General features: G+C 21.5%; 2 protein-coding genes across 2 annotated transcripts; both read left to right on the top strand.

Annotated features, from left to right (window-relative positions):
• The first annotated feature begins 1,698 nt into the window (after nt 1–1,698).
• LOC105364984 (chymotrypsin-1-like) lies at nt 1,699–7,771 on the top strand. The gene is made up of 5 exons (XM_011503030.1): nt 1,699–1,708; nt 5,757–6,076; nt 6,301–6,596; nt 7,317–7,323; nt 7,602–7,771. The coding sequence occupies exons 1-5, from the start codon at nt 1,699–1,701 to the stop codon at nt 7,743–7,745; spliced, it is 777 nt and encodes a 258-aa protein (XP_011501332.1). The 3' UTR covers nt 7,746–7,771.
• A 4,214-nt stretch (nt 7,772–11,985) lies between these two features.
• Nucleotides 11,986–14,079, top strand: LOC105364983 (chymotrypsin-2-like). The gene is made up of 4 exons (XM_011503029.1): nt 11,986–12,031; nt 12,249–12,574; nt 13,259–13,510; nt 13,925–14,079. The coding sequence occupies exons 1-4, from the start codon at nt 11,986–11,988 to the stop codon at nt 14,066–14,068; spliced, it is 768 nt and encodes a 255-aa protein (XP_011501331.1). The 3' UTR covers nt 14,069–14,079.
• The last annotated feature ends 1,241 nt before the right edge of the window (nt 14,080–15,320 follow it).

Below are 15,320 nucleotides of genomic sequence, written 5' to 3'. Positions count from 1 at the left end.
AATACAATTAATAAAATTTTATTTTACAATTTTTTGTATAGTCACAGTATTATAATAGTTTATACATTAGTACGTAGTATTGTACTTTGAAATTTTATTATTTTAATTCTGAAACTTCCTAAATTAAAAAAATATTTATACTTACATTGATATAATACATTATTATACTAATATTCTACTAATATTAATTTTGTTTTTGTTTTTTTTTGTTTTTTTTTTTCTTGTTTTTTTTTGAATAATCTCAAAGTAATTATCAAAATGAGCTTTTTATAGATTCTTAATGAATAGTAATTATAGTTAAATTATAAAATTTACGAAAAAAAATTAGTTCAATGATCCAAAAAATATAATTGATATAAATATAAATAGACAAAATTGAAAAATTACAAATAAAAAGCATATATTTAAGCATATATTTTTTTTTAAAAAAGGAGGGGGGGGGGAAGTACAATAATAAAATATATATACAATATAAGCCACGAAATTCATAGAAAAAAAAAAAACAATAATTAACATTTACCCTAAAATTGATTAAAAATCTTTAACAATTTTTCAATTACTTTTCTATCTTTAATAATTATGTATCAATGATTCTATTATTAAAAAAATTATTTAATTATTATTTTTAAATTATTTTTGTACGAAACAAATATTTCTGATCAAAGTTAAATTTACATATAAATATTAGACTTATTATTCTTATCTTTGAATATATTCAATGTCGAATAAATATAAGAGCAATTATTATATAAAAAAAAAAAAAAAAACTATATAACTGTGACATTTGGTTTGCTAATTAAGCAAGTACATATTACTGAAGAGCTAAAAGACTTTTTATTCCTGTACAGAAAACAAAAACTAGTATGAAATTTCAAATAATGTATTATTTCTTTATAGTATTACAAGTAGGTAAGTTAATTATATATTTCTTTTACTAAACGTACATTGTTAAAGGATATTCTTAATTGAACTAGAATATATTGAGTTATTTGAATACATTGGAAGACCGAGATTGAATTTTTTTATAAATATTATTATATTGTTTTATAAATATTAATATTTGTTTTTATCCATTTAATCACTAGATTGAATGGTGTTTAAGCAACATTTTCTAAAAATTTCAATATAAAATATTAAAATTCAATGAAATTATGAGTAATAATGCTAATTGCCTTTATAAAAGGCGTCTTTCTTGTAGCACCAATGGACATTTGAAGCCAAGTCATTGAAAACCATGAAATAAAGAAATTTTAGTCTTTTTGTACAGTTTTTTGTATGTTAAAGAAGAATTATTAGATCGTAAATTTAAAAATATGATTCTAAATACGCATTTTTTTTTTTTTTTTTTTTTTTTTTTTTTTTTTTTTTTTTAACAAGAATATCAATTTCGAAAATGTAGGATTGTTAACATAATACCTCCAAATGAAAGATAATTAAATTCTGTTTATTTATAAACAAGAAATTATATTTTCAACCTTATGCAAATTAGTCAAACAAATACATAAATTACTGCAAAATATCTATTCGTTATCCACAACTAGTTATTTTTTTTCTTCTTAATGCACTGTTTGTAAATTTATTTTACGTATTTATCTTTAATTACGACATATGTACAAATATTTAAAACGGTTAGTGATGTCGACGTGCCTTCATTAAATGCATAAAAGCTCGAATATATGAATTACTTTTAGAATAGCCATGACGGTAGGTAATGTCTTCGTGCTCTTATTTTCTGAAAAACTATAGGTAAAAACAAGTATTAAAAAGCGATTCTTTTTAAAAAATAATAATGATAATTCAAAAATATTAAAAATGTGAAACAATAAGATTTAGTGTATCTTTATTTGATAAATGTAGGTAAAATTTCATAGATATTATATTACACACAAATCATACAATAATTTCAAATAGATAATAATAAATAATTTTAAATGTGAAAAAAATTAATTTATTAATTTTCATAATTATTATTTATAATTATTATATATTATCATTATTTCATTCTAACTAATCTATTATTTATTCTACATGTATATCTCTATTCAGAGTAATCTAACAGCTTAAGGTACTTAAAACTTATATAATCCTTATAAATTGTATATAAAAAAAAATTATTTGTAAATTTTATAAAATTATTCATAATTAATTAATTTCTTGAAGAAATCTGATAACTTACATTATTATTATCAAATATTTATTGTATTTTTCAATATTATCATTGATAAAAAGTAAATGTATATATTCTTTGATTCTCATTATTCGTAAGAATTATTGTTCTTATTAAAAATTATAATTTTCTTATAAATATAACTAGTTATTGAAATAGTTCTTAAAACAAACAGTTCTTAAAATTTATAGTATAATTATAATAAAAATAGTAAATTATTTAATAGTAAATAACAAGAATTGGACAAATAATTAGACATATATCTATCTATATATATATATATATATATATATAATCAAATTTTTCTCCAAGTTAACTAAAATATTATACTGACAATCAATTATTTTAATATTGTACAAATATTTCCAATGTAAAACATAATATTTAGATATATATTTTAAATTATTGTTTAAGTATATCTTTAAATTTCGATGTTCTTGTACAAACAATGAACCTGCAGTATTAATGAAAATGAAGAATTAAGAATGAAATTACATAATAATATATCATAATTTAATATTTAATCTACATGATATAGTCGTTTACAGTTATAAAATACCCTCTATAAAATATCCATAAAAAAAAAAAAAAAAAAAAAAAAAAAACTTATAAGAAATATTATTTATAGTATTATGCATTATTTAATATGCCAAATGAACGATACAATAGCCCTCTTAATAATTATAAGAATGAATTGAAGATTTAATGATTTATGTACTTCATATGCGCCATACCACCAACATCGATTCCAATTTTCTATTACCATTCCAAATAAATTTGATATATCATAAAGATGTATCATAAGCATAAGTATAAAATCGTTAATAAGAATAAGATTTTCAAGATAATAGTTTTATTTACTTTTATTAATGTAAAGAATTTTGTAATCCTTAATATATAGTCTACAATTAAAAATATACAAATTATTGTATATATATTTTAAAATATATCGAAAAAATAAATACTAAATAGAAGGTGTATGTATACCTTTTGATCCTTATTGTTGTTTTTTGTCAACTCGTTAATAAAATAATCTATATTAGCTATCAATGAGAAAACAAAGAGATTGCGTTCTGCTTATGAAAAATGTCTTATTAACCAAGTGATTTAATTCCTGTACTATTCTTAGCCGAGCACATTATTCCCGCCTTCACATAATCTAATACACACATTTAATTTCAGATTTAGTCGCCTTGGCAATCATTACCACCGTCATCCTCCCCACACATCGAATTCTCTCTCTTTCTCTTGCTTTAACCTAATATCTGATATCTGACTTTATTTTACCTATGCGTTAATAAAACGGCTGCGTTACTCATTTTTCCTCTTCTACCTAATCATCAAATACCCTTTTCAATCATAGGTATACACACATAGGCATACAACTTGTTAACAGCATGGTGAAGTATAAATATAATTTCTTCCTCTTTTCAAATAAAATATATAATAGTGTATCATATAATTGTATATTATATTAAATATATGAGTATAAAATTAGTGGAATTTACGACGCTTGAGAAAGAAAATAATATTTACAAAATGCTTAAGATTGAATTTAAAATTTTGAGAAATATTTACACTTGTTTTTAAAAACAATAATTTAACAAAGCAGAAAAAAGTAAACAAATTTTATTATGAAATTTATTACCTAATAACAATATTGTTATATTGTTATTATTAAAGGTTTGTCATTTGGATTTTACTTCATTACATCAAATCCAGACTTTACATAATGAATATTTAAAAACTACTAAGAAATATAAAAATTCGTTAATATTTGAGGATATCGTTAAGTAAATAATAAGATTGATAGTCTGATGACATTTCTGTTTAAAAAGATAACTAATTGCTTAAGCGTTTCTTATTATTTAATCGATTAATATAAATTGACTAATATTAAATAACATACATAGAACGCGCTTCTAAGAGATTCTAATTCAATATTATATCATTAAATTAATTTTGCAGCACATTATTCGATTACAATGATTTAAATATCTTCTATAATTATCGTTAAAACTTATAAAAAAAAAATATATATATATATATATATATATATATATATAATATTAATTATATATAAATTGCACTATATTGCAACACTTTTATCTGATTATTATTATCAATAATTACTGCATTAAATTTCATATATTTATAAAATACAAATAAATTCAGTTTCTTCGATTACAATTAATTAAATTAAGCATTGAATAATCGTTATACATTGTTAAATAAACATTTTCTATTTAAACGAAAATAATGAAAAATATATAATACTATAAATTTTTAACTAAATCCACGTTCGTTTTTTATAAATAATAATTGATTAACATTAGACATAAATATAAGTATTTATTTTATGATAAAAGCTAATATTTTTTATTTATAATAAATAAAAATTTAGTTTTCTAATATTTTTCATACACTATTAATATAATTATAAAAAATCTATTTTGTATAAATATACCATAATATTACATACTATAATACAGAAAATAATTAAAAATTTTTAATTATTTTTCACTTTTACATTCTTAATGTCGTAAGCGTTAAATATCCTAAATGGAAAACCTAAATTTTAGTAATCCATACGAAAGTAGTCTATTTACTTATAGATTTTTAAGGGAAATTAATTTGAAATAACCGAAAAATATATTTTTTTTTCATTCACTATCGATTAAATTTATATATTACATATATATATTACAATTATTTCTCTAACCAAATTTCATTTATGATCATTCACAATAATTTAAACAATAATATTATATATTACATATAGAATTTAAAGAATTATATATTGTCATTTAAAATAACTATCGCTTATGAAATTATAGAAAACTATAAACAATATTTTTTTACTTATTATTAATAGACATATATTGTATATACAACATTTCTTTTACATTATTTGATTAATGAGAATTAAAATAATAATATATAGTGTTGAATTTCAATAATCCTAAAAACATATATATGCCTATTTCTTGAATTAATTATTTATTTAAGACAAATAGAATGTAAAATACAATTCTTTTATTATTATTCATCTTTTACAATAATTTATCTATCTTTAATTGTATTCATATATTACTCATATATATTTATATAAAATAATAAATTTGCGTTATCCCAATTCATAAAGTGAAATATAGTTTTGTTCGTATAAATATATATACAACATTTTTCAAGTTTATTATTATTACCGTCAAATAATTTAACTATTTATCGTATAATATCGCAACAATGAAAATATTTAATGAAAGCTAATGTGCAAAATTTTTTTTTTTTACAATGAAATTATATCTATTTTCTTATTTTAATATTTAATCATAGAGTAGCAATAAAATTAAATGTTTGTAAAAAGTTAAAAAATATTTTCATTTGTTTATTATATTAATATTTTAATAAATGTATGAAATATTTATAAAATTGTTCATTCGGTAAATAAAATATTTGCATATATCTAAATATTCATAATACATACGATAGGATATTAATGGTTAATTTAACGAATTTGTCGTTTTATGTTAACATTCGTATCATCGGATCACTAAAACCTGTACAATAGTGATTTTAAATTTTGTAGGCGTCCTCTGTAAAAAATCAAGGATTCTTGGTGGGAAGGATGCAGATATAAAGGAAATGCCATACCAAGTAGCAATAAAATATGTGCATCAAAATATACTTAAGTGCGGAGGTTCTATTGTCACTGACAAACACATTCTTACCGCAGCTCATTGTGTCGCTACTCAATTATATTCTGAAATGATTATTATCGCAGGAACAACAAATCTAAATGACATACTTAGATGGACGTATATGATCGATCACGCGGACATTCATCCTTCGTACACGGGAGAAATGTCAAATAATACTGTCTCTGCATACGATATTGCCGTCATTACGGTACATCAAACTTATATATTACATGCTTCCCTTACATATTTTGCTTTAACATTAAAATCAATATCATTTGCTAAAACATACTATTCTATATTATATTTTTTTATATGATTGATATTAGAAAATTTCGTAGGTAATGATTCAGTCACTACGAATTGTAAAAAATTCTTTTATTACCTAATCAATCGTTTGAAGCGATTTATCCAAAGTAATTTTCTCTTCGTCAGATACAAGGTACAATCGTATTTAATGAATATCAAAATAAAATCGATTTACCGACAATACCTTATCACATTGGCGATGAAGCTATCATCAGCGGTTGGGGATGGACGACTTACCCAGCAACTAATACTCCCGCCTTACTGCAAACGGCAACAGTAATAATTGTTAGCAATGAAGAATGTGCGGATAATTTTGAATTTCCAATTTGTGATTACCATATGTGTACATTGCAGTTGAATGGGATTGGCGTGTGCACCGTAAGTTTTTTCATTTGTTTAAAGCCTTTGACAATAATGAATATGTATTTTTTTTTTTATGTAAATTAGTAATTAAAAATCAAAAAAAAAAATAAAAAAAAAAAAAATGAAAAGATAAATGCGCGTGTAATTAAAAAAAGAAAAAAGAAAAAGAAGATTTTAACTAAAGACGATTAAGGATTAATTTTATTTTAGAGAACTTTATTTTAGAGGACTTAAATATTAGAAGGATATTATTTAAAAATTAAAACATCGTACAAAAATAATGTTAGCAAACAAAAAAAAAAATTCAAAAAAAAAAAAAAAAAAAGAAAAAAAAGAAAAAAAAGAAAAAAAAAAAAGATAATTGCTATCAGACTTTCTGGGTGCATTTATACAAAAATAAAGGTCAGGAATTGAACTTCTTTATGACCGTTAAATTATGTTTCGCAGCAAAAGGTCTTCTTTGTCTCTTCAGAAATCGTAAATATTATATTCTAAAGATCGGTAGAAAAAAATGATCCATTTCTGTAATTTTATACATCCATGAAGAATCTCAAGAGCAAAGAAATCGTCATTCAGTTATCCTATTTTTCCGTAATACTCCCAAATTGGCTACATTTATATTTATATTTATATACAATTTATATTATAAGCAAAATATGAATTTAATAACTAAAGGGAATAAACCTTAAAAAAAGTAGGTTTTCATGTAAAAATATTAGCCGCCTGATTGAAGATCGTTTATAAAACAACTCTAAACTTAACTACTAAAAGGTATTTAGTTTCAGTGTAGTCTTACCATCACAAAGCAAACTTACCTGTAAGTTCAATTCAATTTTCATGTGCAGTAAAAAATCAATTTTACAAATTTATATTTAATTAAACACGGAAATAAATATATAATTTCAACTACTTTCCAAAACGAAAAAAAAAAAAAAAAAGATATAACTAAAATAAAAATTAGAAATATTTAATTATTTTGCATATTATTCAATGTGATTGATTGGAATTTTAATGAAATTACGTATTAGGAAACTATATGTAAAAAGATTTATATAATGTTATAGGGCGATAGCGGTGGACCAGTGGTTAGCAATGGAAAACTTATTGGCGTTATTTCGTTTGGCGTACCTTGTGCCACGGGGGTGCCCGATGTACACACCAGCATTGACTTCAATATTAACTTCATTAGAAGCGTTATAAATCAATAATATACGCACACGTATGTGGGCCCGTGAATACTCGAATCCACGTTCGTGTTTGTGCGCGAATGCGCCTGACTGCGTAAGATACACACTTTTTAAACGTACAATACTAATTAGAAATTAAAAGTAATGTTAACATTATGTATATAGGATTATGTATATATTTAATATAATAAATATGATAAAATACAACATTGTGTATATATTTAATATGTACATACTAAATTAAGTTTTTGAAATCTATTGGCGAAATTTAAATAGAACAATTTATATAAAATCTCATTAATCTGTAATGTACACGATTTACTTGTCTGATGTGCGAATAAAATTCAAATAAGATGAAACCACGTAAAAAAGTTTATAATTATTTTCACTACGATTCCATATTTATATTACAATAACATATATATATATATATATATATATATATATATATATATATATATATAAATAATGTCATACTGCAAATGTCATGCATTAGTAAAAAAAAAAAAGTTGGTGTAATGAAAGAAAAGTATAAAAAGCTATTAATAATACGATAGAATAAATTTCATCGTCAAACAAATGTTACATATAATTGTATAAAAAATATAAAAGAAAAAGCTGGATTGAGACAAACAATAAAACGTCATCGTCAAACAAAACTATAACGAAATATTATAAATATACCGCAATTCATTCGGATAAGTAATAGTTTATCACGATCACAAATACAAAATAATATATCTACACATGAATAAATTACAATTAAATGATAATTTACCTTTACATACAATAAAATGATAATTTTTCGAAAAACATAATACTGTGATGGAGAAATACGCTGTGTCAAATGATAAAAAATATAATTTTCCTCGGTTGATTAACGTGTACGTATTTTTAAGTACTTAAACAGAGTTTTCCTCTCTATATTAATGTAGTATTAACATTGTCGAGCATTAGTGCATAAGTCTAGTGTTACTCTCGTTATGGAACAATAATGAACAAAGAAAGAAAAAAATTATTTCAAGACTAAGTTATCGACATCCTTATAATAGACATTAAGTAACGTAAAATATATCTAAGCCATATATATTGTTGAATAATAAAAATTGGAATAGTAACTAACAGCTATTCAATTCAATTGTATCAATTAGAAAATATTAATATAAATGTTATAAATGCAACTTTAAAAGATTGAGTATTTCGAAAATTCAATTAAAAATATAAACTGATAGATACATTTTTTTTTATTGTGAGCAAAATAATATAAAAAAAAGAAGTAATATACTTTTATGACGATATATTAGAAAAACAGTCAATTTTTTACATTCATATGATTAATATCAATAATTATGGATACAAATATAGTTAAAATAAATTTAGGAATGTTAATTAATTTGGTTTAAAAATATCATTTTTGAAAATTAAAATTTCATCCAAGATTTTACTATTGAATAAATCCTCGATCACCTAACCATATTATTGATCAACATTGTTTGAAAATTTTTCAATTTTCATTTCTATACTTATTATATCAGCTATAAAATAATTAAATAATCCGCTAACGAAAATTTTCTTTATTTTCAGCTTCTTGCCGACAATACTATCATTCATAATTGAATTTTTCATTACTTTTTGCCACATCAAATTATATTAATATATAAGTATCGGTTAATTAACTCTTCTCAACATTTTCGTTCGAGCAGAATTTAATGAATTTAAATTATCAATTATATAATCCACTTGTTCTATTAACTTAAATTTTTTTTTTTTTTCAATAAGTAAAAAAATTACATTATCTATCTACATATCAAAGTCTAGATTGGTAAAATATATATTTACTTTTTCTATATATTAGATAATGTATATGAATAAAACGTTTGATAGAAATTTAATTTGTTGATGACAGTTAAAATTTACGACAAAATTATTCATTATTAATTCTTAATTTTTTTTTATTTATTTTATTTTATTTTATTTTTTTTTTTTTTTTATAATCAACTTTTTCTGTCGCTTTTTTTTTTTTTTTTTTTTTTTTTTTTTTTTTTTATTGTTTTTCTGTTAAACACAATATTATTGAAAATAATATTACAATAATTTCTACAAGCTCCAATAAAACTTTTCAAAAACCGACATTGTAACGAATGAAATTCAGTTTCTTTAATAATTTTTAAGGCATATTTAACATATTTTGAGACAGATTGTTTACATTTCTAAGAATTAATATGTGTATATTTCAAATTGTTCACTTTTACTCTACGGTAACAAAATTCTTTAAATATTATTCTGTAACGATTATTTTTTTTTTTTTTATTCATTTTATCTTTTCAAGTCATTAATCTCCACTAAGTCATTTTGATAATTGAATTAAAAATTTTATGTAGTAAGGCGAGGATGAAACAAGGCTGTGCATTAGTAGAAATTTAATGTAATTTCGTACAAATCGTATGCAAAATATTATTTTTCATTGTTCAAACTTATAATTTCTCTGTATTACCAAATTTTTAAAAATTGTCAATTCATTAATAACTTTAACGTACTAAAAATCCAATTTTATTATGATAATTTATCATTTATTATTCATGCTTTAAACACTTCTACCTGTTTCTAGATCATTAATTTGAACTAAATTATTATAGTACGTTTTATCCGTATTCCATTATAAAAATTTACAACAAAACAACATATAAAAATCACATTTTTTTATTATACACGTTAATTAATTAACTAATTTTAAAAGACGCGCTACTTACAATTTCTATATATATTTATGTTTAAAAAAAATTATCTTATTTCTTTAAATCTTATAAATTATATGAATATACATGTTATTCATTCTCTTCGATATTTCCTTAATAAAGGAAATACAGTTCGTATTAATCATAATATTTTATCTAAACTATACTAGACTATTTTGTGATACATTTTGTGATATCCAGAAATAGTAAATTTCTTTCATATTTGAAAGCTTGTAAAAAGTGAAACGACTTTCACTGAAATTAATTTATATACATTATTTAAAGTTTGGACCTAAATTTCATTATTAATTATCATTTATAACAATATAATCTATTACAGAAAATTTTAAAAGAAATTAGTTAAAATATACTAGGTATGGATATCATATAATTTATTTATTCACCCATAACTTATTATGAATTACATTAAATATTACTATTAAAATAGAAATTGAATAGAAAAAATAAACAATATGTACGCAATCGCAATATAATAATATACAAGTAAAACAATATCAAATTTCATCGATAAAAATATTGTTAAACTGTAAATACTTAATACAATGATGCTGCATTTGATAGATAATAATTTAATAAATAATACTATTATTATGTTATTACTGTCTATTAAATATTATGTATTTAAATATTATATTATTATCAATTACCTAATTTGTTATCCATTGCCTTATTATGTATAAAAGTAAAGACATCATAGTTACGAGATAATAAAAACATGTAAAGAATTATATTTACTATTGGTTAATAAAATTTAATAAAATACATTTATACATTTAACGATTTATATGTAAATATTTAAGATGGTCCATATTAATTAACAAATACATATTACATAATAATACATAAATAACAAGAATATTATATATTGCTTTATAATACTTATAATTAGAGAAATATTTACATTAACGTACCAATGAATTAATAAGAAATATTTCAATATGAATAATTGAAGGACACGTTAGACCATAATTATTAATATTTAATATTATTGACATACAATAAACAATATCATTGTGAATGTTTTTAATCACATTTAAATTTTACTTTTAGTATTCTATCAATTTACAAAAAGTAAATATAGATTAAATCAATCATGATGATTATTTAAATTAAATTTATGATAAAAAAAAAAAAAAAAAAAAAAAAAAAAAAAAAAAAAAAAAAAAAGAGAGAGAGAGAACCGTAATAATATAAATAATTTTGTTACCTCTGAAGTTTATTGATTCCCTTATGTTTTTTATAATCAATAAAATATAAAACAAAAGGGAAAAAATATATACTACACTATATGATATATTAAAATATATATGCATAATAAAGTCTAATCTTTTCTTTTTGCTTTCTTATCTACAGATATTTTAATTTATAGAATAAAAATGTAAATTATGATCTAAGATAATATTTGAAAAAGAATAAAATTATTTATTAATTAATAACTAGGCATGCCTATATAAAACATTGCATAAGATTTGATCTTCTTTAAATGATAAAAAAAAAAGACTAAAATGAATTTTGTGCTTCTGCTTTATTTCTATTCAATGTTGATGATTGGTAAGCTAAAAATATTTCTTATAAAATACAAAATGTAACAGTAATCTATAATATTTGCATTAAGTAATAAGTCATACTAATCGGATCAACTATGTTTCAAAAAATAAATTTCATACCTCGTACAGCTCGTATTGAGAAGAAAATTATATTTATTACCAAATCGCCAAATAGCGATTAAAGCACTTAAATACTCCTTTCTATTATCATATTATTATAGGTGCTTTTACTAAGAGGGCAAAAATTATTGGCGGCCAAGAAATAGATGTAAGAAATGCTCCATATCAAGCGGCAATTGTATTCCCACACATTAACACAGTTATTTGCGGAGGCTCAATTATAACAAATAAGCATATACTCACTGCCGCGCATTGCCTCTATGAAAGAGATATGCATTATGAAATGTTACGCATTTATGTAGGAATAAGTAATTTAATGACCGATATCCCATCGAAATTCAAGATTTATAACGTTTATATTCATCCGCGATTCACAGGAGAAATGACAAAATACGCTATGAATCTAAATGACATAGCCGTTGTTATGGTACGTCCGACCCTAATTACATAATTTATCACAGATGATGTGTCATATTCTTTCAATGCAATTGAACTTTCATCGAGAATCATCGAGAAAATATAGTAAATTATGAATTTTTTAACGGCGCGATTAATGATCATTATTATCATATATTAATGACTAATTCAAAATCTTTTTCCTAACAATTCCTAACAATTAATTTGTATTATGAAAAACGATATATTATATCGTTGAATCTGTCTGTCGAAACTTTCATTTATGTAAAATATTTATTGTTGAAAATATTTAGCCACGTCATTGACCAATTTGAATTGATCGTATATTAATTAAAAATATTCGTCTTTATGTGTTATTAATAACAAACTTTTTATTTTACAGAAGATTTACTTATTTCGAGAAAACGTTATGTCAAATAATTTGCAATATAATTCTAATGCATTAAAGTTAATATTCCAATAGCATTATTATTTATATTATATTTATATTATATATTATATATCATTATTCAATATATCTGCGTGCGCGAGTGTGTATTAGCCAAATTGTACATAAAAATAAGCTAATATTACATTATTGTTTATTAAGAATTCTTAAATTAACATTTTTACATTTAACGATAAATTATGATTTTTTTTTTTTTTTTTTTTTTTTTTTTTTTTTTTTTTTAAATTGAAAACCAACGTTCAATAGATTCAAGGCACAATTATATTCAATGAATTTCAAAACAAGATAAATTTACCAAAAAGTAATTACCGAGCTGGCTGGAGAGGTCTTGTGAGCGGTTGGGGAATGACATATTATGGAACTGAAAATGATAATACCGTGCTGCGTGGAGCTTTCGTTGATATTATTGAAATGTCACATTGCCTTAACCATTATACATTTGTTCTTTATAATGAGCAATTGTGTACATTGCAGGGAGAAGGCATAGGGATATGCACTGTAAGCTCAGCTCAATATTTCAAATTAATTTCAATCAAATAATTTAATAAATCACGTTCACTCATTTTCCATAACATTTATGAAATAATATTTATATATAATAACAATAATAACAATAATAACAATAATAACAATAATAACAATAATAACAATAATAACAATAATAACAATAATAACAATAATAACAATAATAAAATAACAATAATAACAATAATAACAACAACAACAACAACAACAACAACAACAACAACAACAACAACAACAATAATAATAATAATAATAAGGATAAATTTTCATTATCTAGTATAGTTAATATACAACGTTATAATATAATTATTATAAATTAATTATAATTTGTATTATTTGTAGTTTTATATATCATTTTTTACATGATTCTTGTACTATAATTTACAGGGTGATAGCGGTGGTCCATTGATATATAATAATGAAATTATTGGTATTGTATCTTGTAATATGCCGTGCGCAAAAGGAAAGCCTGACATCCATACTAATGTTTTTTCCTATTTGCATTTTATTGAATTTGTTATTAATAAATAATGAATAATGAATGAAATGTTTATTATTTCGATAAGCGTTATAAATATTTAAATAAATATAAGGATATTTTTTCTTTGAAACCTGTTCCCTTCCCCCATAACATGACATTATGATATAGAATAAAATATAAATAAATTATTTTTCAATTATTGTGTTTAAATGTTAAAATGTTTAATTTTACTTACATCTTTTCAAGTGTATATATTCTTATAGATTTATGTATTAAAATAGTGAAAGTATAAACTTAAAATTTCAATATATTGATTCGTCGAAATAATATCAAATTTACTAGACGATATACAACTAAATTAACAACAATTCGCTAAAGCATTAACATAATTAAAATTGTTATTAAGAATTTACTATTAATTGGATTTTATAAAAAAAAAAAAATAATATTTCTTTGAAGCTTTACAAAATTATAATAATTATAACTATGTTTTTCGAAATAGAAATATATTCCAAATTATTTATGGGCAATACTGTTTACATTCATAAAAGACAAAAATTATTAATATGATCTCGTTATTTTAAAAATATCTTTAGCAACTTCGTTTAATTATGCAGAAACTTTTTTTTTTTAAACAAATCAAATCAACCATCCTCATAATGTATGATGATACACTTACGTACTTTAAATTGCCAAAGTAATTCATAATTAATGCATTCGATAATGTTTACATTATATCAATATCCGTTATTTTTAATATAAAAATTTTATTTAATTGATTCCACAGATGTATTTAAATTTAAATTTTTACAACATACAAACATACCATAACTATTTATAATCTATACATTATCACACGGTTGTATCGAAATTAATATATATTTTTTAACATATTATAAATGAAAAATGAGAAATGAAAAATTCCCATTCATATCACTAATACGATGTTTTTATCTTTATTGTTTCCATTCTGCTTTATCTTTATATTATACCACCAATTCAACATATTGAAATGAATTATTTACTAAATTGGCATAAACTAGCTATAAATATATATATATATATATATATATATATATATTTTACTTATATATCCATAAATTTTTGTTTAATTAATGTTATCGTTTTTAATTATATTATGCTTTATTTACATTATCGTCAAATTGTCTTTCCTTTGTGTTTTCTTCAACTTCATTTATATATGATTAATTTATAAAAAATAAAATACTCCTCAAATTTGTACAAATAAATAATATGTATTTTAAAGTTATTTCATAAAATAAACTTAACTTAATATTTCAT

Source organism: Ceratosolen solmsi, unplaced genomic scaffold, assembly GCF_000503995.2.
Source record: "Ceratosolen solmsi marchali unplaced genomic scaffold, CerSol_1.0 scaffold61, whole genome shotgun sequence".
Taxonomy (NCBI): domain Eukaryota; kingdom Metazoa; phylum Arthropoda; class Insecta; order Hymenoptera; family Agaonidae; genus Ceratosolen; species Ceratosolen solmsi.
Note: the sequence above shows the minus strand (reverse complement) of the source record. Positions and strands in the feature narration are given on the sequence as shown.